This window comes from Lactuca sativa, chromosome 2 (genome assembly GCF_002870075.4).
Source record: "Lactuca sativa cultivar Salinas chromosome 2, Lsat_Salinas_v11, whole genome shotgun sequence".
In the NCBI taxonomy this organism is placed as follows: domain Eukaryota; kingdom Viridiplantae; phylum Streptophyta; class Magnoliopsida; order Asterales; family Asteraceae; genus Lactuca; species Lactuca sativa.
This window is the reverse complement of record NC_056624.2, coordinates 46,788,709-46,815,264: the sequence shown is the minus strand read 5'-3', so window position 1 is coordinate 46,815,264 and position 26,556 is coordinate 46,788,709. Positions and strand designations below refer to the sequence as shown.

Here is a 26,556-nt window from a genome sequence, read left to right as displayed (position 1 = left end):
ATCAAAAAATAGGATTAGGGTTGATCTAATATGATTTAGGTAAGTTTCCATAAGATAATCATAAAAAATCCTGAATCTGGCCTTTCCTGACGCTTGGACTCGTCGAGTCAGGCCAACTCGTCGAGTCCACCATGGGACTCGTCGAGTTCATGACACAGAACCACAAAATTCGAATTTTGCAAGCAAGAAACAAACAAACAAGCAACAATTTAATAGAAACCAATCTAGGCTCTGATACCACTGATGAGTTTTAGCCATAAGAACTTTCCTATTTGCGCATGCAAAACCCTAATGCTTGGATCTAGGTTTCTCTAATTAAATAGCTTTGAATCCAAGACTTCTAATGACTATTTAGGTATAAGAACAATTCAAAATCAGATCTAGAAGTTTACCTTTGAATCTCTTGTTTGATCTTGTTGTCTTGGAGCTCTAGAGTCACAATTGTCACTCCTCTAATGGCTTACAAACACCAAATAGCAAAGAGGATGATTTGAGTGAGAGGTTAGGAGGAAATCTGCTAGGGATTCTCTACTTTTGATGAGATGCCAATTTCCATTGGCCATGGGGTCTATTTATACTTGTAGACTCCTTAAGGGTTTCACCTTAAACCCTAGTTGGATAATCTTTCCTTAAAGCAATCCAAATCCTTTCCTTAGATAAGCATTGGACGATTTGAGGCTATCCCTAGCCATAGAATCCGTCCATCCTTCATCCAATAAGGATTTACAGTCTAAAGTGTAACTATCAAACAATTGACAGTTTATACCCTCTTATTTAATTAATCTCTTTAAGTCACCAAATTAATTCTAATTAATTCTATGACTTATATTAATCAAATAACAATATTATTATTTCTTATATTATTCTCATAATATATTAATAATATTTATTCTCTCATAATAAATCATCCTATCAAGTTGCTATGGTGAAGGCAACCCAAAAGGACCATGCACAATCGGGTCAAATACTTGCCTAATATAGTTGCAGCCTTAGACACTATTCCAACAAAAATTTGTTTATTTATGTTTTTAACTCATATTTTGATAAACTTGCAATTTCAGTCCCTTAAGTTTCATATTTTTCGCAAGTTGGGCCTAAAAGCCGAAAAGCCCAAACTTTAGCCCATTAGGCTAAAATTTACACTTTTAGTCCTTTAAAAATCGTGATTTTTATAACAACTCATATTTTAAGTGATTTGACCCTTTTGACCCGTATAAAAACCATAAATGACACCATTTCCTACATCTTTTTCTTATTCGTCAAAAATGGTTCATAAATAGAATTTTGTGTTGTGTTTTACTTGTATAATACTTTTGCCTTGATAATAATATGTATATGATATATTAGTTCACATATTTCCTTAACAAGGTTATGAATCTCGAATAGATTAAGCTCCTAACACATATTCATCAAATAAATTCAAGAAATCACACATATCATACAAAAAAACATGGATCTACACTTTTTACTTGTATTCTCCCCCATAAATCATGTAAAAACCAAAAAAAGGGGTATGAACTCACCTTGGGTTTGTTGTTTCGATTTTTAAGGAAGAACTGGAGGGATCTTGGCCTTTAGCAAGCTTTCTTGAACAGATTCGAACTCAAGAAGTTCTTGGTCGCTAAATCACAAAATTTATGTGGTAAGAGGAGTGAATGAATGCAGAAAGAAAATATGTTACATAGGTTTGTGAGATCTTACTACTAGAATGAAACTTGAAGTGAATTTTGGATGAAAAATTCCTTGGAATGCTTCCAATTCTCGAAAATTTGGATGAAAGGAAGGAGAGTATTCTTGAATGTTTGAAGAATATTTTTGAGAGAATGTGGGTGGTGTGGGTGTGTGGTCTCGGCCAAGAAGAAGAAAAAAGGGAGAGGGAATGGAAAATTGCATGGAAACTTGAGACTATGCATTGGTATATGTTGAAAAATGCTTAATTATCCATTAAACAATGTTAAGGTGTCTAACTCTCATTTATCCTCCATAAACTTCTTTTTTTATCTATATGGCCGAGAATGGGCCTAGAGACATGAAGTGAGTGATGTTGGGCCCAACTTTTGATTTGATTGAATTTTCATAAGCCAAATATTATTATTCGCCCCATTAGGCTCCTTAAATAGTTCACAGCCCAATTAAAAGGATACAATGGGTTTCACGGCCCATTGAAGTTTATTAGGTTTGTTATGGCCCAATAAGGCCAATTAAGGTTAACCAATTCATTTTGGATCCATTATGGCCCAATATGTTAAGTTTCATGAGAGTGGGTCCAATTAGGTCCCACTTAATGGTCCTATGCCCAAAATTGTCAAATTGGAAGCTTATTGGTCCATTAGGCCCAATAAGGAAATCCTAGTCCATAATGGACTTAAACCGGGATTGTTAGGGTTTCTAATCTTTTGTTGACCATTTGAAGTGTTTGTATAGAGTTTTTGATGGCATTTTGTTGTTATTGAATAAAAATCATGCATACTTTCAAGTTTTAGTCACAAATGGTACTCTTGTTATTGTTTAGAAAAATCTTAGAATTCCTAGCTGTGACATCATTCCCCCGTTAGAGGGAATTTCGTCCCGAAATTCTTTTTGAAGCTAGATTTGAGAAAGCGAGAATAGGTGAGGGTACTTATGCTTCATCTGGTCTTCGCTTTCCCATGCGAATTCTGGTCCACATTTGCGTTCCACCGAACTTCCACAATTGGAATGAGAGTTTGCTTAGTACACTTCACTTCTGTGTCCATGATTTCAATTGGTTCCTCGATGAACAGGAGATTCTCGTTAATTTCGATTTCTTCCAATGGAATGCCGAGAGTTTTATCAGATAAGCACTTCTTCAAATTGGAAACATGGAACACGGGGTTTACACTGTTGAGCTCGGCATGTAGTTGTAGTCTATAAGCCATTGGACCGATTCGGATAAGAATCTCGAATGGTCCAATGTGCCGTGGGTTTAGTTTTCCCTGTTTCCCAAAACGAATCACTGATATGTGCATAGTTAGTTAATTATTTAGCATACATTTTTATTCATTTTTAACTAATTATGTGTATAATGTGGACAAAAGGTACTTAATAATGTTTAAATTTTGTTTTCAGTCCAAAAGACATGCTTGGGAGTGAAAGGGAACAAGGGGAAGCAATTAGAGACCAAAGAATGAAGAATGAGGGACAAAAGCCTTCCTACTCGGCGAGTCCATTAGAATATTCCAGAAGATAAGTCAATAATCCTGGTATGAGACGGATAGCTACCATCTACTTGGCGAGTTGGGTCTGCTACTCGCCGAGTACACCCTGTTTTGTGATAATTATAAATACCAAACTATTATCCGATTGGAGAGGACTTCTGACGTTTTTGGAGCTTCATCTGCGATTGAAGAACCCTTGGAGGAGCTAAGGAACCCTAATCTTCAATCCCTTGAAGAATCAAGGCAATTAGGTTAATCATTCCACTTAGCTTTAGGAATTAAGTATGTTTAGCTTAGTTAAATCTGCTTTTGAGTTTGTTTTTATCATGACTATGAACTAAATTCGTTTTCTTTCTGTTGAGGAAGACTAATTTACTCCTATGGTTTAGAATATACTTTTTGATTGATTGTTATTTGGTGATTTTATTAAATTAAGTTTTTTAAAGAACCTTATGCACTAATGACAACTATTTTCTGTTAATTGGAAGGTAATTAACCTGCATGAACATCTCTTAATTATTAACCTCATATGTTATGTGAACACTTTATCATATGCTTAAGAGTAATGAATATGAAATTAAGATTAATTAGAAGATGGGTAAATTAATGTGTGAGCTTGTTTGAGAAACCAACAAACAAGAGGTTAATTGAAACATCAACTTGATTAACCAGTTAAAAATCTTATTTAATCCAAACAATTGAACTAGGGAATTAATTAGTTTAAACAATTAGCCACTGCTTGAATTGATTAATTGTCTAAGGGTTAGGAGTAATGAACACGAACCTAACAACCACTATAGTTGGTAACCAATAATAATTAATCTATCATTTAAATAACCATAGGAGTGAATCAGTTGAACCTAAACAGAAACCCTTTAATAAATTTGGTGAATTTGTCATTTGCTTTAATTGTTTAGTTAGTTAATTGTTTTAAGTGCTATGTTTAAGTTTCTAGTCTTGTAAAACTAGAGAAAAAACCCTTTACTTTTATTACTTGTTTAGTTAAAATTAGTTATTAGATTAATTTCCGTTCCCTGAGTTCGACACCCTACTTACCCAACTATACCACTAAAAGACTATCACACCCCGAAAACCAAAGGCGGAAACATTTCCGGGGTTGACTCCACGTTGAGTATCAATTCCAATGCACATAGTAATCAAAGTAAACTACCATTACATTACATATATTTGAAAGTTTACATTTGTTTCAAAAGTAAATTGTACAAGTGTTATACGTATATCATATGAACAAAAGTAGAGACGAGTCTTCTGCGCACTCCGTCTTCACCAAAAGATATCGTCGGGTACCTGTCTAACGTGGACCTGAGAATACAAGCGGTTTGAAAATCAGCATAAAGCTGGTGAGTTCATAAGATTGTTTGTTTTCTGTAAATGTACCAGTTTCCTTTAGTTTTCCGAAAAGGTTTGTTATCCAAGAAAATCCCATATTTTCTTATGTAAAACAGTTTAGTTATCCTTCATTACAGTTCAATTACGCGTTATATGTTACTCCAGGAAAATCCCATATTTTCCTAAATACAAGACCGATTGAATATCATAGAGTATAGTTTAATACACAAAACTATATATTTAGAATCATGGGATTACTATCCCGAATTAGATATAAAATACTTTAATATACGTGAACTGTAGATAGAAAGTAGTTTGAAAACCTTGGGACTAACATCCCGTACTACATATTGATTTAATACCATGGGACTATCATCCCGGACTAGATACAAGATAGTTTGATATACTTGAAAATATAGACTAAAAACCATGGGACTACCATCCCGGACTAGATACAAAATAGTTTGTTAAAAACCATGGGATTACCATGGGATTACTATCCCGAACTAGATATAAGATAGTTTGATAAAACCATGGGATCACTATCCCGAACTAGATATAGATTCAAACCATAGGAATAATATCTTGCAATAGACATGAACCCTATAGACCAAAAACCATGGGATTACCATCCCGTACTAGATATAAGATCTAAAGATAGAAGATTGATATAAAATCAAATCCAAAACCAAGGTCGTGAATAATCTTATGTTAATACGTATTGTGAGTCGGGTAACCATGCTGATACGACAACGAGACCTCCTTGACGCTTGTCAGACGTCGGACGATATCCATAATTTGTCACCCCAGGCGTTCCCGCGTAACTGTAGCTAGCAGTTAAGGTGTGGGATTGTCAGTCCCGAATAGATCTATTCACAAATTCCTCGCTCTCCCTCCAAGAGACTCTGGTTACACTTCCGGGGAGGATTTATTGATCATCCATAAAGGGTAGTGACTAACTCATAAACTAGTACTAAGTTATTCACTGGGTTCTCATACGATATCAAACATACAAAAGATTATGAAACATAATACTGTGAATATAGATACATACAATGAAACTATCTGGCAATACATTCAAATGATGCGGAGATAAACTGAATCAGACATAGTTTATCTAATAACATTATACACATACAGTACATGATAAAACGAGAACTAAAGAACCCCAAATTATTCCCATAATAATTGGATTAGTTTGGTTATTTTCATAACTAAAATCCAATTAGTTGTAGTTGATAAATCATCCCTTATGCCCAGCATAATACATAAAGAGTAAAAGTGTTTATAAATTTGCCAGATATTATTTGAAACACATCAATGTTATGTTTTGAAAACAGTTATAGTTTGCCTGTATTCCCCCCCCCCCCTGAAAACATTGAAAAACACGGAAAAAGCGTAGGGGTATGAACTCACCGGATGAGAAACGTGACGATTTAGGATGCTAAACGTTGGTTCGGGGCTTGCAAACGCACGAGGTTCCTAAGTAGAATGCAAAGATACACATTTGTATCTAATTAGGACTTAGATTATTTAATTGTTAGGGACAAACACTTTTAGTCGCGGAAACACCCCATTGCAAGTGTTTGGAGGGACCTGGGTGGCGTTTAAAGTCACATAAGGCTTGAATATGGAGATTACTCTTCAAGAGTAAACTCATAGAGGAGATTTCAGCCTTAATGACCCCCTCCCCATGAGTTTACGGCCGTAAACTCATGGTGGGGTGTTTTATGGTGCTAAATGGCTTGAAACACTTAGGGGAAAATTTCTAGGGTTTGATTTAGGGCTTGGATTTGATTAAATTCATCAAATAAGACCACTTAAGGGAGTTTACAGCCTTAGCATGGAGCTTACGGCCTTAAACTCCTATGCACCCTTGGATAAGTGTTTTAATGCTTCCAAATCAATCACATGTGATTTCTAAAATTGTTCCAAGGCCTTTCATGAAGTTTTAAGGGACTTTTGGCAAGATTTTTGGAGCTTACAGCCCATGAGACCCCCTCATGGCCATGAACTCTCCTAGTGTATGATTTATTATGTTTAAAGGTCTAAAACATGTTTATACACACTTCTAGAATTTATTCTAAGGCTTTAGGTGTGTTATAGTGGCATTTTAACACATTTAGAGGAGTTTACTCTCCATGAACAATGATTTTATGGCCCAAGCATGTTCTTGGGAAGTAAACTCAAGTTTATTCCTCTAAATTGATCTTCAAGGTGTTCCAAGGCCAAATCCAATATTCTAAAATTCATATCTAGGCTTCAATGGAGTTTTGGAAGGGTTTAAAGGCATAAAAACCCCCTTACTATGTGTTTACGGCCCAAGCTCCTTCCAGGGCCATAAACTCATATACAAGACCTTAATTCATGTTTTAATCCCGAATTTGAAAGCCAAATATCTTATACAATGAGTTTAGGAAGGTACTTCAAAGATTTGAAGCCTTCAATTGATGATTTGGACCCTTAAACTTGAATTTAGGAGAGAGGTTAGAGAGAGAGTAGTGAGAGAGAGAAAAAAGCTTCAAATGAAAGGTTGAACATGTTTATATAGGTTGCAAAACTTGGACACGGTGGAATTCTACCCGATACCGACATTAAACGGGGCTTTTTGTCGCACCCGATTAAGTTTTCGTAATCCGGCGAGGACATTTCTAAAATTTTTTGAAATACCTATTTTGGGCTAATTTCATGAGTTCCTAAGGGGTTTGGACACTCATTAGCATCAATTAAACATATAAGTTTAATTAACTTAACCCAAAAACGACATCGGAACGTTTCGATATAGGGCGAGTTATACGGGTAGAATGGGTTTTCGGCGATGAACAACTTCGGGTTGTTACAAAAACAGGTTCACTACCTTTGTGTGCTTAATTTATTAACTAAAAGTAGGATTAAAACTAGCTCATTTTACACACATCAAGTTTTTGGCGCCGTTGCCAGGGAAAGGTTCTAAATAATTTATCTAATTTCTAATTTTTTTTCCGATCCTTTGTGTGAGTTTACTAGCACAAAGTTAATTTATTGCAGATTAGTAATTAGTAGTTAGGTTTTAGCATCTAAAATAGTTTTATTTCAAGTTTTGAATTCTTTCAAAAATACACTGCTACTCGCCGAGTGCATTCGCACATACTCGGCGAGTACAGCAGATTGTAGCTTTTAATTTTCGTTTTTGTAGTACACTTTTTTGTTCTTTTTACATTTTTATCTTATTTATTTCAGGACTTTCATGACCAGAGGATCAAACACCCCGTTGGTACCCCCGTTTGAAGATCCCGAATCCCCATTGAAAAGGAACGTTTCGATATACGGCGAGTTATATGGGTAGAATGGGTTTTCGGCGATGAACAACTTCGGGGTGTTACATTATCCCCCCGTTAGATGGAATTTCGTCCCGAAATTCAAAGATTAAGATATAGATCATGAATTGGAATGAGACACGAATGGATTTGTTGCCTCGGATCTTCACGTTCTCATGTGGGATCAGGTTTCTGCTGGGCGTTCTAGCGAATTCTCACTATCGGGACGTGTCTTTGTTTCGTACATTGACTCTCTCTCAATCTACGATCTCAATTGGTTCTCTCATGGAAGTTTCAACCCTGGACGACTTTGGTTTCCTCAAAGGAAATCACTAGGGTTTCATCGGGTAGGTACTTCTAAGGATTTGAGACGTGAAGTACCGTATGGATGTTACCAAGTTCTGAAGGTAGCCGAAGTTGGAAGGTTACGAAATCGATTCTATGAGGATCACGAAGGGTCTAATGTATCACGAGGGAAGTATTCTATAGTTCCTAAAGCATATCATGCTTTTCTGGGATAAAGCCATCAACAGAACACACGCTCCAACAGGAAAGCACATCTTCAAGGAGCCGGGTAGCTAAGGGTCTGATGGCTTTAGAAGAAATTTATGGGTAAGACTGTGATATTAGTCGATGGGACCCAAGAATCGATAGGTTTCTATGGGTATTTTTGATGCCGTCTAATTTCCTATCGCCGTAGACGTTGGAAAAGTACATAGCTACGACTGCTTTGCTTGGCTACATGATCGAGGGAAAGAGATTCGATCGAAAGGATACCACTACTAATCCGTAGTGATCATATCAGTTCTTGGTCACCGTTTTGAACACGTCATTCTCACTGAGGTTCGGTCACGAGGTAGAACCAGAGATTAGGCCGATGTGGAACTAAGCTAAACGTTCGAAAGGAATTCTCGGGAATTCTTCGGGAAAGACATTTAGGGAAAAGAGCTGTAGACTTCTCGTTTCTCAATGGTTACAGGAACGAGGTGTGCATGGCAATTCATATCGGGAAAACTGTTGAGCTTTAAAGCATGAAATGATACGAAGGTTTGATGCCGAAGATCATGAGAGTCGGGTCGGGGAAGAGATCTAGACGAGCGACCCTTTCGAAACCAAAGATAACAACATGAATGAGACTCGGTCATTTCATGTCAAACATAGCATCAAAGTATTTCGTGAAAAGTTTTCCCCCATTTAAATCGAATGGAACAGAATAATCCTCCGGACTGAGGATACAATCTATAGGTACGAAGTTAGTGTTCTCTATCTCACTGGTTAGCCGTCTTGATTGTACTCAATTTCGATTACAAACAAAGGATTAAGTTTAGAAATTGCTCGGATGGATAGATAACAAGTTTCTCTTCTGGTACTAGGATCGAAAAGAGTTGCATGTATAAGAATCGTCAAAGAGGAGTATACATGCGGCGATAGTGGGATCAGCGGTTGTAGCTGCTTTGGGGAAATTTCTTTTGAAGTGCTCTACTTCGCCACAACTGTAGCAGGCTGGATTGATTCCCGCTCCGGATGATTGGTTCATTGATTTGGCTGGTTTTCTGCAGGTTCGAGCAAGATGGCCCTTGTTGCCACAGTTGTCACAGATCCTTTCGCGACATGGACCAGGAATGTGGTGATGGTAGCTGCACTTATCACACCAAGGAAGGGTACCAGTGTATCCACTGGTAGGAGTTTGGGCCGTGGAACCAACAGCCGAAACAGTAATAGGGGCAGTAGCAGCATGGACTGCTACTGTTTGCTGTTTCTTAGAAGACCCTTGCGTACTCTGGGCCTTCCGCTTGTTCCAGAATTTCTTTTTGCTTCCACCTCCACTGGTGACTGGCTCGGGAGTAGTAGCCTCCTCATCAGAGTTGTCTTTGTGATCGATCAAGATTTGCGCAAGACATTTAGCACTATCATAGGTGTCTGGCTTCGCAGGCAAGACATTCCCTTTGGTTGGCTGGGTCAATCCCCAGATGAACCTCTCAATCTTTTTACTCTCCGGGGTAACCATTCTCGGACAGAGTAACGCCAGATCATTGAATCTTGAAGTATAAGAGGCTATGTCAGAACCCTTCATCTTTAGGTTCCGGAGTTCGTGTTCTAACTTCTGAATTTCGCCCCGAGGGCAATACTCTGCGAGTAGAAGTTCCTTCATAGCTTCCCAACCCATGGCATTTGCTACAGGTAGAGTTAAGGATTTCACTCGGCCGTTCCACCAAGTCAGGGCTCTGTCAAGAAAGGTGCAGGCGGCGAAATTTACTTTGTCTGACTCCGAACAGGCACATATTTCAAAGATTGATTCGATTTTCTCGAACCATCGGGTGAGGGAAATGACACTCCAGTGCCATCAAAGGATGTGGGCTTCGCGTTCATGAAGTCTTTATAGGAACCCCCTTTTTGGTGTCCCTGACTGTTCTCTTGGTTTTGAGTTTGAGTACCACCAGAACCATCCGAGTTCCTTTGAGACATAGCAGCTGCCACCGCGGCATTGACAGCTACCTGGAACATCACAGGGTCAAATTCAGGAGGAGGTGGTGGCGGAGGGTTGTTGGTGTTCTTCAAGCTGGGTCTCTTTCTTGGAGGCATCGTGATCTAAAAAGATCAGGAAAGAGAGGATCATAAGTCCTGTGAATTTGGATCATGAGATATGGAACAGAGGATATCTCATCAAGACAGATATAGCACCGTGTTAAGCGATAAGGCAGGAAAGAGTTATCAAGACAGAACATTTTATCGCTAGAGGAATGATCAAGGAACAACGCGTATACAAAGACTTTCTACAAAGGATTTACTCGAGAAATACTCCCATAGTATTTCATGATTCACTGCAACGACGACTCGTTGTTTGGGGTATTGGGTAAGTTTTAGGTATGTTGCGTACCACCGTCACTCCTAAGCACATGTTGGCCGTGTCTCGAATGAATATAGTTGGCCAGGCTATATTGATCCTAGACACGACTACATAACTGCCCAGGTTTAACTGCAGCGTACAACACCCATTTACTTATGTTTTGTTCTACTTGTAGTTACGGATCTCGACGGCTCGGTATACTTGTATACTTTTGAAAATACTTATAGTTCGAAGATACTTTTAATTCAGAGCACTTAGGCCCCTTAATGTTTATAGTTTTAAACCATGTAAGGTTTGGTATACTCCGTTCACTATAAACAAGGGCTCTGATACCAATCTGTCACACCCCGAAAACCAAAGGCGGAAACATTTCCGGGGTTGACTCCACGTTGAGTATCAATTCCAATGCACATAGTAATCAAAGTAAACAACCATTACATTACATATATTTGAAAGTTTACATTTGTTTCAAAAGTAAATTGTACAAGTGTTATACATATATCATATGAACAAAAGTAGAGACGAGTCTTCTGCGCACTCCGTCTTCACCAAAAGATATCACCGGGTACCTGTCTAACGTGGACCTGAGAATACAAGCGGTTTGAAAATCAGCATAAAGCTGGTAAGTTCATAAGATTGTTTGTTTTCTGTAAATGTACCAGTTTCCTTTAGTTTTCCGAAAAGGTTTGTTATCCAAGAAAATCCCATATTTTCTTATGTAAAACAGTTTCGTTATCTTTCATTACAGTTCAATTACGCGTTATATGTAACTCCAGGAAAATCCCATATTTTCCTAAATACAACACCGATTGAATATCACAAAGTATAGTTTAGTACACAAAACTATATATTTAGAGTCATGGGATTACTATCCCAAATTAGATATAAAATACTTTAATATACGTGAACTGTAGATAGAAAGTAGTTTGAAAACCTTGGGACTAACATCCCGTACTACATATAGATTTAATACCATGGGACTATCATCCCAGACTAGATACAAGATAGTTTGATATACTTGAAAATATAGACTGAAAACCATGGGACTACCATCCCGGACTAGATACAAAATAGTTTGTTAAAAACCATGGGATTACCATGGGATTACTATCCCGAACTAGATATAAGATAGTTTGATAAAACCGTGGGATCACTATCCCGAACTAGATATAGATTCTAACCATTGGTATAACATCCTAAAATAGATATGAACCCTATAGACCAAAAACCATGGGATTACCATCCCGTACTAGATATAAGATCTAAAGATAGAAGATTGATATAAAATCAAATCCAAAACCAAGGTCGTGAATAATCTTATATTAATACGTATTGTGAGTCGGGTAACCATGCTGATACGACAACGAGACCTCCTTGATGCTTGTCAGACGTCGGACGATATCCATAATTTGTCACCCCAGGCGTGCCTGCCTAACTGTAGCTAGCAGTTAAGGTGTGGGATTGTCAGTCCCGAATAGATCTATTCACAAATTCCTCTCTCTCTCTCCAGGAGACTCTGGTTACACTTCCGGGGAGGATTTACTAATCATCCATAAAGGGTAGTGACTAACTCACAAACTAGTACTAAGCTATTCACAGGGTTCTCATACAATATCAAACATACAAATGATTATGAAACATAATACAGTGAATATAGATACATACAATGAAACTATCTGGCAATACATTCAAATGATGCGGAGATAAATTGAATCAGACATAGTTTATCTAATAAACTTTATACACATATCAGTACATGATAAAACGAGAACTAAAGAACCCCAAATTATTCGCAGAATAATTTGATTAGTTTGGTTATTTTCTTAACTAAAATCCATTTAGTTGTAGTTGATAAATCATCCCTTATGCTTAGCATAATACATAAGGAGTAAAAGTGTTTATAAATTTGCCAGATATTATCTGAAACACATCAATGTTATGTTTTGAAAACAGTTATAGTTTGCTTGTATCCCCCCCCTGAAAACATTGAAAAACACGGAAAAAGTGTAGGGGTATGAACTCACCGGACGAGAAATGTGACGATTTAGGATGCTAAACGTTGGTTCGGGGCTTGCAAACGCACGAGGTTCCTAAGTAGAATGAAAAGACACACATTTGTATCTAATTAGGACTTAGATTATTTAATTGTTAGGGACAAACACTTTTAGTCGCGGAAACACCCCATTACAAGTGTTTGGAGGGACCCGTGTGGCGTTTAAAGTCACATAAGGCTTGGATATGGAGTTTACTCTTCAAGAGTAAACTCATAGACGAGATTTCGGCCCTAATGACCCCCTCCCCATGAGTTTACGGCCGTAAAATCATGTTGGGGTGTTTTATGGTGCAAAATGGCTTGAAACACATAGGGGAAAATTTCTAGGGTTTGATTTAGGGCTTGGATTTGATTAAATTCATCAAATAAGACCACTTAAGGGTGCTTACAGACTTAGCATGGAGCTTATGGCCATAAACTCCTATGCACCCTTGAATAAGTGTTTTAATGCTTCCAAATCAATCACATGTGATTTCTAAAATTGTTCCAAGGCCTTTCATGAAGTTTTAAGGGACTGTTGGCAACATTTTTGGAGTTTACGGCCCATGAGACCCCCTCATGGCCGTGAACTCTCCTAGTGTATGATTTATTATGTTTAAAGGTCTAAAACTTGTTTGTATACACTTCTAGAATTTATTCTAAGGCTTTAGGTGTGTTAAAGTGGCATTTTAACACAATTATAGGAGTTTACTCTCCATGAACAATGAGTTTATGGCCCAAGCATGTTCTTGGGCAGTAAACTCAAGTTTATTCCTCTAAATTGATCTTCAAGGTGTTCCAAGGCCAAATCCAATATTCTAAAATTCATATCTAGGCTTTAATGGAGTTTTGGAAGGGTTTAAAGGCATAAAAACCCCCTTACTATGTGTTTACGGCCCAAGCTCCTTCCAGGGCCATAAACTCATATACAAGACCTTAATTCATGTTTTAATCCCGAATTTGAAAGCAAAATATGCTATACAATGAGTTTAGGAAGGTACTTCAAAGATTTGAAGCCTTCAATTGATGATTTGGACCCTTAAACTTGAATTTAGGAGAGAGGTTAGAGAGAGAGTAGTGAGAGAGAGAAAAAAGCTTCAAATGAAAGGTTTAACGTGTTTATATAGGTTGCAAAACTTGGACATAGTGGAATTCTACCCGATACCGACATTAAACGGGGCTTTTGGTCGCACCCGATTAAGTTTTCGTAATCCGGCAAGGACATTTCTAAAATTTTTGAAATACCTATTTTGGGCTAATTTCATGAGTTCCTAAGGGGTTTGGACACTCATTAGCATCAATTAAACATATAAGTTTAATTAACTTAACCTAAAAACGACATCGGAACGTTTCGATATACGGCGAGTTATACGGGTAGAATGGGTTTTCGGCGATGAACAACTTCGGGTTGTTACAAAAACAGGTTCACTGCCTTTGTGTGCTTAATTTATTAACTAAAAGTAGGATTAAAACTAGCTCATTTTACACACATCAAGTTTTTGGCGCCGTTGCCAGGAAAAGGTTCTAAATAATTTATCTAATTTCTAATTTTTTTTCCGATCCTTTGTGTGAGTTTACTAGCACAAAGTTAATTTATTGCAGATTAGTAATTAGTAGTTAGGTTTTAGCATCTAAATTAGTTTTATTTCAAGTTTTGAATTCTTTCAAAAATACACTGCTACTCGCCGAGTGCATTCGCACATACTCGGCGAGTACAGCAGATTGTAGCTTTTAATTTTCGTTTTTGTAGTACACTTTTTTGTTCTTTTTACATTTTTATCTTATTTATTTCAGGACTTTCATGACCAGAGGATCAAACACCCCGTTGGTACCCCCGTTTGAAGATCCCGAATCCCCATTGAAAAGGAACAAAGGAAAGGATGTGGAGAGCTCGAGTACACACAAGAAGTCACCTTTGTTTAACTTGAAGACTGTTTTTGGGAAGAAGAAGAGCAGCAAATCAGGAGCATCCAGCGCATCTTTAGCAAGCGAAGACCCGATCAAGGAAGAAACCGAGTACGACACCGAGGAAGAAGAAGAACCCACATACGGGCATGACTCTGATTCCGGCGACAAGTTAGCTCTTACCATGGCTAACATTGATGAAATCCCCATGGGGGATTGGAAGAAGAGGATGCACGACAACACTGGCTTGGGACTTGTGCAACCTGCAATTCCTGTGACTGCTAGTTTTGAGCTCAAGGGTCATATCCTAGCTTTACTTAAAGTAATACCTTTCTATGGAAAAGACCACGAAGATGCCTATAAGCATTTGGATGAAGTCAATGATGTAGCTGATTACTTCAATGTTCCAAATGTGCCTCACGAGACTCAGCTACTTCACATGCTTCCAGTGACATTCAAAGGCGCTGCAAAAGACTAGCTCAAATCACTTCCCCCCGGATCAGTCACCACATGGGCCAAGATGAACGAAGAATTCATTGATCACTTTTTCCCACCTTCCAAGATAGCCAAACTGAAGAAAGCAATAGCTAACTTTAAACAACGAGCTGGAGAGTCACTATATGAAGCTTGGGAGAGGTACAAGAGCTTACTAAGAAACTGCCCACACCATGACCTAAATAGCCAGCAAGAAGTCTCCATTTTCTATGATGGAGTCAATGTTACAACCAGGCAGTTACTTGACTCGCAAGGCCCGCTCACAAAGAAGCCACCCCCAGTGATCAAGGAATTAATTGAAGAATTCTCTAAGCACTCTAGAGAATACCACAACCCAAGAATTGATGTTACTAGGGGAGCTGCATATGCAGCTACTGAAGACTTGTCCGCGGTCATGGCTATGCTAAAAACCATGGATATAAGGATGGATAAAATGGATCAAACGATCCATGCTATTCGGGTGAGTTGTGAAAACTGCAATGGGCCTCATCTTACTAGAGATTGCGACTTGGATGAAAATGGCAAGAAGAAGGTGCATGTTTGTTACTCAAGTGGAGACCGATATGATGAAGATTGGAGAAAACCAAAGAAAGAGTGGCTCCCATATGAATAGTACAAGAAGGCTAAGGAGGAGAAGTTCAGGTAGAAAGGAAGAGGGTTTTACCAAAAGGAGGAGCCGACACAAGAAAGAAAACCAAGTTTGGAAGAAATGCTTACCAAATTTGTAGCTGCTTCAGAAAAGAGACATAGTGATCATGATGCAGCAATTCAAGAAACAAGGACCATGCTTAGAAACCAGCAAGCATCTATCCACAACATAGAAACGCAGCTAGGGCAACTTGCTCAACCAATCAACCAAAGATCATCGGGCGAACTTCCTAGTAAAACCGAAAATAACCCACGAGGCGCGCACATAAATATAGTTACAACAAGAAGTGGGAAAACAATCACTCCTCTGGCCCCTATTCAGAATGAACCACCCAAAGCCTCACAGAAGGAGGAAGCAGAAAATCAAGCAGAAAATCAAAATCTTCAATCTGACATCTCTACTCGCCAAGTACCAAATATGGACTCGGCGAGTACACTGCCAAATCCAAAGGAACAGGTCCCTGAAAAGCTGGATCAGCCTCCAATGCCATACCCAGCCCGAGCTAAGAAGGAGAAGCAGGAAGAGGAGTACCAGAATTTTCTAGATCATATCAAGGCTCTTCAAATCGACATACCCTTCATTGAAGTTGTCGTCCAAATGCCCAAATATGCTAAGTTCCTTAAGGAACTTCTCACTAATCGAAGGAAGATGGAAGAAGTGAAGAAGGTAGTCCTCAATGAAAACTGGTCAGCTGCTATACTAAATAAGCTACCAAAGAAGAAGGGTGACCCGGGGAGCTTAACTCTACCTTGCCAATTTGGTAATTTGGCTACCATTCATGCCTTAGCCGATTCGGGAGCAAGTGTGAACCTAATGCCATATTCATTCTTTAAGAAGCTGGATCTCCCGGAAACCAAGGCTAATTCACATGGCAATTCACTTAGCAAACAAGACTGTCACTTTCCCAAGAGGCATATGCGAAGACTTACTAGTCAAGGTGGACAAGTTCGTCATTCCCTCGGATTTTATAATTCTAGATATAGAGGCGGATCCTCAAGTCCCGATCATCCTCGGAAGACCCTTCCTTAACACTTTGAGTGCTATAGTAGACATGAGGGATTCAAAGCTTACTTTGTGGGTAGGTGATGATTCTGTAACCTTTGAGGTTGATCAAGCCATGAAGTATGCAAGGAACAGTGACGACACGGCGTTCTCAATTGACATGCTAGACGAACTATTGGAGGAGTGCGTAAGTGAAGATTCCAGCAAGTACACAATTTTTGAGAAGCTGAATTTGAAGAAATAGTCAAGCAAACTGACAACTCTACTCGCCAAAAAAGACTTAATGGAGATCGAAAGGCTGCTGGAAGAAGCTGAATTTGAAGAAATAGTCAAGCAAACTGACAACTCTACTCGCCGAGTAGGGCCAATCTACTCGCCGAGTTCATCCTCAGAAAAATCAGAAGTCGTGAATGCAGCTGCCAACTCGCCTAGTACCTTACCTGCACTCGGCGAGTACAACAGTCAGAACCAAAAATCTGAGCTCAAAAATTTACCAGAACATTGGAGTATGCCTTCCTTGAAGAAGGAAACCAAAAGCCAGTAATCATAGCCTCTGACCTATCTAAATCTGAAAAGGAAGAGCTAGTGCAAGAGTTGAAGAAGCGGAAGCGGGCCATAGCATGGAGCATCACCGGCATCAAGGGAATAAGCCCATCTTATTGCTCTCACAAGATCCATCTGGAAGAAGGAGCAAAGCCGGTTGTACAGCACCAAAGAAGATTAAACCCGAATATGCAAGAAGTAGTCAAGAAGGAAGTGGTTAAACTCTTAGATGCGGGAATTGTCTATTCCATTTCCGACAGTCCGTGAGTGAGTCCGGTCCAAGTGGTGCCCATGAAAGGAGGGATGACGGTCATAACCAACAAAAAGAACGAGCTAATTCCGACACGAAAAGTAATCGGTTGGAGAGTGTGCATCGATTATCGAAAGCTAAACGATGCCACTCGTAAAGACCATTTTCCCTTACCTTTTATTGATCAAATGTTAGAAAGATTATTGGGCCATAGTTACTATTGCTTTCTAGACAGATTCTCGGGTTATTTCCAAATACCCATAGACCCAATGGACCAAGAAAAGACCACATTTACTTGCCCAAGTGGGACTTTTGCTTATAGGCACATGCCCTTTGGGCTATGCAATGCACCCGCGACTTTTCAAAGGTGTATGACAGCCATATTCCACGATATGGTGGAAAATTCATGGAAGTTTTATTGGACGACTTTTCTGTTTTTGGATCTTCTTTCCATGATTGTCTCACAAATCTTGACTAAATGCTTGCTAGGTGTGAAAAAACTGACTTGGTCCTCAACTGGGAGAAATGTCACTTTATGGTTAAGCAGGGTATAGTGTTAGGCCACAAGGTTTCCAAAATGGGAATTGAAGTGCATCGCGCAAAGATTGACACCATTGCCAAATTACCCCCACCAACTAATGTGAAGGGCATTAGAAGTTTTCTAGGACACGCGGGTTTTTACCGGCGTTTCATAAAAGATATTTCCAAAATAACTAGACCTCTAACAAAATTACTATTAAAAGATGCACCATTTAATTTTACTAAAGAGTGTTTAGAGGCATTTGAATTTTTAAAGGAAAAATTAACTAATGCCCCGATCATTGTTGCACCAAATTGGAGTTTACCCTTTGAGATTATGTGTGATGCTAGTGACTTTGCATTAGGAGTTGTCCTTGGTCAAAGGGTTGATAAGCACTTTCGACCCATATATTATGCTAGCAAGACTCTAAATCCAGCCCAAGAAAATTACACCACCATGGAAAAAGAATTATTAGTTGTGGTGTATGCTTTTGATAAGTTCCGTCCTTATTTTGTTTTATCTAAAACAATTGTTTTTACTGACCACTCTGCTATCAAGTATTTATTTTCCAAACAAGATGCAAAGCCAAGACTGATACGATGGGTGCTACTTCTTCAAGAGTTTGACATAGAGATACGAGACAAAAAGAGAATGGAGAATGTAGCAGCTGACCACTTGTCAAGGCTTGAAAACCCGCGATTGCACGAAGATAGAGTTGGTAATGATTTTCCGGACGAGTATATTATGGTGACCGTGGGAGAAGAACCATGGTTTGCAAATATAGCTAACTACTTAGCTAGCAATTACATCCCAAAAGATCTCATAAGTCAACAAAAGAAGAAATTATTTTCCGAGATAAAATATTACTTTTGGGATGAACCATATCTTTTCCGAAGCTGCGCGGATGGGATCATACGAAGATGCGTGTTCGGGAATGAAAGACGGAAAATATTAGAGCATTGTCATAGCGGGCCCACGGATGGACATCATGGAGCACATAACACTGCAAAGAAGATCTTTGACATTGGGTTCTATTGGCCCATGATTTTTAAACATGCAGCCCAATTTGTCAAATAGTGTGGTGCTTGTCAAAGAGTGGGAAACATTTCATCTCGAAATGAAATGCCACAACATAGTATCAAAGTGTGCGAAGTATTTGATGTGTGGGGGATCGACTTCATGGGACCATTTCCCATGTCTAAAGGCAACAAATACATATTGGTGGCGGTGGATTATGTATCCAAATGGGCGGAGGCACAAGCGTTACCAACTAATGACGGTCGGGTAGTGGTGCGGTTTTTAAAGAAGTTATTTTCACGATTTGGAGTCCCGAAAGCTCTTATAAGTAACCGAGGCACGCATTTTGCCAATGATCAACTAGAGAAGGTGTTAAAGAAATATGGGGTAACCCATAAATTTTCTACATCCTACCATCCACAAACTAGTGGACAAACCGAAATGACAAATCGAGCTTTAAAGCGAATCTTGGAGAAATCGGTGGGGAGCAATCGCAAAGAATGGTCACATAAGCTAGACGATGCACTTTGGGCTTTCCGTACAGCTTTCAAAACCCTATTGGTACTACACCGTATAGGTTAGTTTATGGAAAGCAATGCCATTTGCTGATGGAGATAGAGCATAAAGCTTTTTGGGCTTTAATGATGTGCAACTTCAACATGGAGGAAATCAAGAGCAGCCATTTAATGCAAATGAATGCTCTTGAGGTGCTTAGAAATGATGCATACTCTAGTTCGTTGATCTATAAAGAGAAGACCAAGATGTGGCATGACAAGAGGATAAAAGAAAATAAAGAATTTCATGAAGGCCAAAAAGTGTTGCTCTTTAATTCACGACAAAAGATTTTCTCGGGAAAACACAAGTCAAGATGGGATGGTCCTTTTCTGGTAAAGACGGTGTTTCCACATGGTGCTATAGAGCTATTGTCAAGAGATGGAACACCTTTCAAGGTTAATGGACATAGGGTCAAAAAGTATGAAGAAGGAGTCCCCAGGAATGAAGGTATGGAAGAATTGTTGTTGTTGGAAGGGATTGCGACCACGTAGAAGGGGAGGAGTCCAGCTAATGACTCCTTAAAAAGAAGCGCTTCTCGGGAGGCAACCCGAGTCTCAAGTTTGCATTTTCATTCCTTTATTTTTATTATTTTATCTTTTTCATTCGTCTTCTTCTAAGAATATAATTGCTTGAGGGCAAGCAATGCCTAGAGTGTGGGGTGGATGGTTAAAAATGAGAAAATACATTAATTTTTCAAAACATTCAAATTTTTTCAAACTGTAAGGATTACTCGCCGAGTAGGCACGTATACTCGGCGAGTACCTGCCCAAATAACCCAATAAACGCGTAACATTAGTTCTACTCGACGAGTAGATCTTTTCTACTCGGCGAGTAGCCAACTTACACAGATGGTTTATAATCTGTAAAATAAGGGTTTTCACCAATTTAACCTATACACTCGCCGTGCACAGCATCCTTCAAGCACTCTCTGTGATTTCTTCAATTTTCCACTTAATCTTCGTCTTTCAAAGGAAAAGGTAAGATCTTTACACTTAAAACTCATCAAAGGTTCAAGCTTTATCATGGATTTGCCCCTATTTTGCTTAAATTCGGATTTGGGGGGTTTCCTCAAATTCTAGGGTTCTAATTTTGCCATGAATTAGGTAATGTTAGGAGAAATTTCTTTTGGATTTATGGTTATTTGACTTAATACATCAACCCCCTGTGAAAAATTAGGAGTTTTGGACAGCCCATATATGATCGACAGGTTTTGGTCCCGATGTTCATCCTACTCGCCGAGTAGGACATGAACTCGGCGAGTAGGATACTATACAACCCTGTTTATTTCGATTTTAATTACTGGGTGTTGTTTGTTTGTGTTTTCTTAATGTTGTTATGCAGATTCCATGTCTAGAAGGGGGCAGTCTTCTAGAGGGGGAAGCCAAGGTGATATCCCGTGGCTCTCATTTTGACAAATCACGTCCAAATCATCCCAAGCTCGTGCAAAAAACAAATTAGAGGCGCTGAAACAGAAGGAGATCCATTTGCCCAACGTTGTTGACTGGGATTGGTTGGGAAAAGTGGGTTTGGAGGAGGAGCTCACACCATATTTGGTGAAGGAGTGCAACTTGGGGGATACCACCATCATGTGTGATGGTTGGTTACAGTTATTCAAGATACAAGAACCTGTTTATGCTGAATTGTGTAGGGAATTTTTTTCTACCATCTCATTCCGAGGTGGTAGTGAGTATTACAACCCCAACATAATTTCTTTTTATTTTGGTGGTGAGCTGCAACAATGCAGCATGGCTGAATTTTCCTGGAGGCTGGGGAATTAGGATCAAAGCACTATGCTGACTGAGGACTTTGAAGCCTTTCTGGAGAACTGCCATAAGGATCTTCCCGAGGCAGTGGTGGCCTCCACCTGGTGGAATACTATTGCCAACCGGGTGTATATTCATTCTACCGCTTAGGAGGGTCATATTCGCTCGCCGATCCATCGTCTTATTCACCGCTTCGTGGCTAGCACGATCAACATGCGGAAGGATTGGGACAAGGTTCCAACCCTTGATATCTTTTATCTTTGAAGTATTATTACTCCAGATGCTTTCTGCAATCTCCCGTATTGCATCACCAAGTTTCTTGCTGAAGGGGCGGTTAAGGAAAAGGTGAACTCCAAGATTAATGGAGGCATGTTTGTTACAAAGCTTGCCAGCTCGTTTGGGGTCTTAGATTTGCAAGAAGCAAGGGCGCTCACGATCATTTATCCTCCCCCGTTCAACATTGCATTATACAGCAGGGCACAGATCATGGAGAAGTTTGGTGATTCCTTTTCCATTCCACATGCGGATGAGCCGACAATCCCTGAGGAGTCGGGAAGACGGGTAAGGCAACGTAGCGAGCGGGTACGAGAAGACCCATCGGTTATTCCGGTGGAGGAGGACAATGATGGGTGGAATCAAGTGGAGTACCGACACTATTTGGACGATATTGGACGAGGGGTTAATTATAATAACCAATCATTCGAAGACCTCTTCCAACAAATGAACATTACACCAAGACGCGAACCCGGCTATCCATACATTATGAGTTGGGAAGAAAGAATGAGGAGAAGAAATGAAGAAGGAGGAAGTGGCGCTGGAGGAGCCGATATGGAAGAAGAAGATTGAGGACTATATTTTTATGTTTTGTGTTTTTATGGTGTTTTGTTTTGAACAATTGTTAAAACTTGGATGATTTTTGTTTTTTAGGATTTTTATTGCTTTCACTTTTAGTTGCTTATGTTTCAGGGATAGAAGGTTAGGAAGCATAATAAAGTATTGAGGGTCAAGTAAGGAATTAGAGATGTTCAAGAAAAAGTACGAAGTCTTGTCCTTAGCATTGAGTCCGTTGGAGTCGAGAGTAATGGAGGGTGTTGCTACTGAAGGGTTTAGAGAAAGGGTTAGTGAAATTTCCAATTTCAAAACCTGAGTCAAAAGGAACACGAGCTGGGTCAGTTTTGGCAATACAGTGCCTACTCGCCGAGTGCACAAATTCTACTCGGCGAGTACATGGGATATTACACGTTATAGTTGCAAGTTAAGAGCTACTCGCCGAGCACACGACACTACTCGCCGAGTAGACTAACAATTTTCGAGTTCCAGAACTGTTTTGAGCACTTTCACTGCATCATTTATTCACTTTTCGTGAAGAGTTGTTACTGGGGATTCTCTAAGAAGCTTGTTCCTTGATATTTTCGAGTTGTCAACCGCATGAGACGCATGACACCCAAGACATGGATGAGCTTTTCCTATGGCTAAAGTCAATTGAAGATGGAGCTAAAGAAAAGAGTATCAACCTATTGACTGCTACCCCAGGGGAGTTTGTTCCAATTCTCTCTATAGTTTGCATTTTTATTTTTTTGCATAATATGCAATGAGGGCATTTCATAAAATAAGTGTGGGGTAGGGGGTTGGTCACATATTAGAAAATTTAGAGTCTTAATTTAGACTAATTTTAAAAAAAAAATTGTTGCATACCAAAAATAATAATTAGGAATTAATTGAGAAAATTTTGGTAAAAGCAAATTAGGATTCTATGTTAGAATTGTGTTGATGATTGCATGAAAACCCAAATGTTTAGTTGAGCCTATATACGTTCTAGTGCATTTGTGGCTTCCTTATTCTATTGAAATCATGGGACAAAAACACGACCTCGCTCAGCCTGAGGGATGCAATATGTTTAGCATCGTTTACCAGAAATGTATCCAGGAAAATTATTATCTTTAGCCAATAAAGGTTGAAGTTGAGTGCCCCTGCTTAAGCATGTAGGAATTTGAATGAAAAAAAGTGGGGAACATGTAAAAAAAAGAAAATAGAGAGAAATTACAAGAAAAGTTTGAAGATTTTTTGGAGCATCAAAGTCAAATATGAAATTAAAAGGTTAAAAATTCCAAAGAAATTCAAAAAGTTGAATATACCAAAAATCAAACAACAAAGTGGTGAATCAAAGAGATCAAAGATCAAATGCCAAGAAGTGAAGAATTCCAAAGAGCTCCAATGTGGTATCATAAATTGTAATTATCTAGATTATGTATGCTTGGGTTGTTGAAACAAAAATACCTTGAGGTTAAGAGGTTTTCTGGGGATGGATTCTGAGGGATGCATAAAATGAGCATAGTTCGGGGCGAGTGGGCGAATGTTTATGAGGATTGTCAGTATTTAGACTATGGGGGGTATTTAGGACAATTTTAGACACAAATGCATGTGTTGGGGTCTTAGCATAATGGGTGGGTTAGATTGGAGTTGTCATATGTGGTTCTAATATGTTTAAAATTCAGTTTTGCTTGGGGGCAAGCAAAAGTCAAGTGTGGGGTATTTTGATATGTACATAATTAGTTAATTATTTAGCATACATTTTTATTCATTTTTAACTAATTATGCGTATAATGTGGACAAAAGGTACTTAATGATGTTTAAATTTTGTTTTCAGTGCAAAAGACATGCTTGGGAGTGAAAGGGAACAAGGGGAAGCAATTAGAGACCAAAGAATGACGAATGAGTGACAAAAGCCTTCCTACTCGGCGAGTTCATGAGCCTACTCGGCGAGTCCATTCGAATATTCCAGAAGATAAGTCAAGACTCCTGGTATGAGATGGATAACTACCATCTACTCGGCGAGTTGGGTCTGTTGTTGGATTAGTGTCTAAGTCCATAACTATTTTGGTATGTACTTGACCCGATGGTTCATGGTCCTTTTGGGTTGCCTTTACCAAAGCAACTTGATAGGATGAATTATGGAGAGAAAGGATTAAATATGATTTATTAATATATTATGGGAATAATATATTAAAGGAGAAATCATATTGTTTAGTTAATATTAGTCAAGAATTAATTAGTAATTAGTTTTGTGACTAAAAGAGATTAATTAAATTTAAGGGACTGGAATTGTAATTATAAGATAATTGCAATTGGGCTATGGATCGCCTTATATTATAAGGTTGGACGAATTCTATGGGGAAACCCATTAGAAATCGTCCAAGGCCTTTAAGGAAAGGATTCCATGGGTTGCTTAGGGCTTAAGCATCCAAATTAGGGTTTCCTTGTTAGATAACCCTAATAGCCTCACTATATATAGAACCCTTATGCTCTAAAAACGTGGTGAACTTATTCTTTAGGTTTTCCACATGTTTTTGAGAGCCTCCTTCTCTTCTCTTCTTCATCCTCTTGCTCTTGGTGTTTGTGAACCATTAGAGGAGTGACATTTGTGACTCTAAGCTTTCTAAAGTCATTACAAGGAGGATTTGAGATTGTTATTGCTACATAACAATCTAGGTATGATCTAAACCCTAATTATATATTATATTGATTATCATATGCTAGATCTAGGGTTTATAGTCTTGGATAAATTGCATGTACAATAGAGAAACCTAGATCCAATCATTAGGGTTTGTATGAGCACATAGGATGTTCTTATAGCTAAAACCCATCAGTGGTATCAGAGCCTTGATTGGTTTCTATTGTATTGATGCCTTGTTAATTTGTTCATTCTTAAAAAAAATCGATTTTTGTGAGCCAGCTTGATGGACTCAGCGAGTCCCATTGTGGACTCGGTGAGTAGGCCCCTTCTCGGCGAGTCCATATGGGTAGTCGGCGAGTTCAAGCGTCAGAAAGAGGGGATTTCGGGATTTCTTGCTGTTTTTCTAATGGATAATTGCCTTATCTGTTTTAGATCATTAAAATCCGATTTTATTCATATTTTTGAGTACATCCTTCATTAAACAAAAGATAATTACCAATTGATTAGATAATAACTTCCTTATATGATAAAGATTGGATTATTTGTATTAATTGGGTAACTTATTTTGCAAGAAATTGAAATTAGGTCAAATATAGATAATGATGAAATTAATTGTTTAATTTATATTATTTGTTATTTGATCCTTGTGTTATGAGAAGTTTCAATTTTTCCCTTTAGGTTTTATAGTTTAAATTTGAACTCAAAAGTTTAGTTTTGAAATTTAAATAGTTGAAACCCTAATGTTTTAAAAAGGTTTCAAAACTTTCCCTCAAGTTTTGGAATTTAAATTTTGATTAAAAGTTTAATTTTGATGTATATTTAAATTCTAAACCCTAATGTTTTGAAATGTTTCAAAACTTGCCCTCATGTTTTGGAATTTAAAATTTGATTAAAAGTTTAATTTAGGAATGTTAAATTCTAAAACCCTAGTATTGTTTTGAAAAGTTCAAATCACACCCTTATGGTTTTATTAATTAATTAAGGTGTATAATTGAAAGAGGTTTAATAAATCCATAAAATTTTGGTTTACATTTAATTGAATTAAAAGTATAATCCTTAAATTTGACCACCTAGTATTTTAAAAGTGTAAAATACACCCTATACTATATATAACGTTAAGAGTCTAACATTATATATATGTGTGAGTAAAAGTCAGTCTTACCGTTAGTAGGCCTCATTCATGAAGCTGGTCTATAAGGGGTGTTTAAGGAAATTGCCTATAAAATGGCTATTGAATGAGTATCCACTCTTACCCACCACACTCTTGACTATTGGAGGGTCGTTAGCCGAACGGGTAGGATAGGACAAAACCTTCCATTATAAGTATAATGAAGTACAAAAGTAACTAAATGTTTTACAAATTCCCAATCTTAGTTACTTAGGCAAAAGTGAATTGAGGCAATTCCATGAAATTACACTTTATACCCCTGCGAAGATGTTAGTGGAGCGTGTGTGGTTAACCGACACTCTAAATGGTTCTAAGAAAAGGTAGCAAAGGGTGACTCAATGTTTGTCATAGTTCGGTGGAGCGTGTGTGGTTTACCGGCACATCGAATAGGTGACTGTAACATGTGAGGGCACCATGTAAGTTTGCATGGTTGACTATCTTGGGCTTAGAACTCTTAAATGGGATCTAGTTGGACTCATTTCCAATTAATTCAATTTTTTGGGCTATATTGGGCCTAGAATGAAATAGATTAA

The 26,556-nt window shown here is 38.4% G+C and overlaps 1 protein-coding gene and 1 non-coding gene across 2 annotated transcripts; one reads left to right on the top strand and one right to left on the bottom strand.

The window, feature by feature from the left end:
- Positions 1-15,175: 15,175 nt before the first annotated feature.
- Positions 15,176-15,282, bottom strand: LOC111885442 (small nucleolar RNA R71). Its single transcript, XR_002848100.1, has one exon. It is a non-coding gene; the product is annotated as a small nucleolar RNA R71 (small nucleolar RNA).
- Positions 15,283-15,811: 529 nt separating this feature from the next.
- Positions 15,812-16,997, top strand: LOC111885433 (uncharacterized). The gene is made up of 2 exons (XM_023881688.2): positions 15,812-16,622; positions 16,729-16,997. Exons 1-2 carry the CDS (start codon positions 15,812-15,814, stop codon positions 16,995-16,997), a joined length of 1,080 nt encoding a protein of 359 aa, XP_023737456.2.
- The last annotated feature ends 9,559 nt before the right edge of the window (positions 16,998-26,556 follow it).

Bases quoted from the DNA above. Each gene is read 5' to 3' on its own strand.
- LOC111885433 (XM_023881688.2), top strand. From the start codon at position 15,812: ATGCTTACCAAATTTGTAGCTGCTTCAGAAAAGAGACATAGTGATCAT. The intron at 16,623-16,728 runs GCAATTCACTTA...TTATAATTCTAG, and splicing joins AACCAAGGCTAATTCACATG to ATATAGAGGCGGATCCTCAA.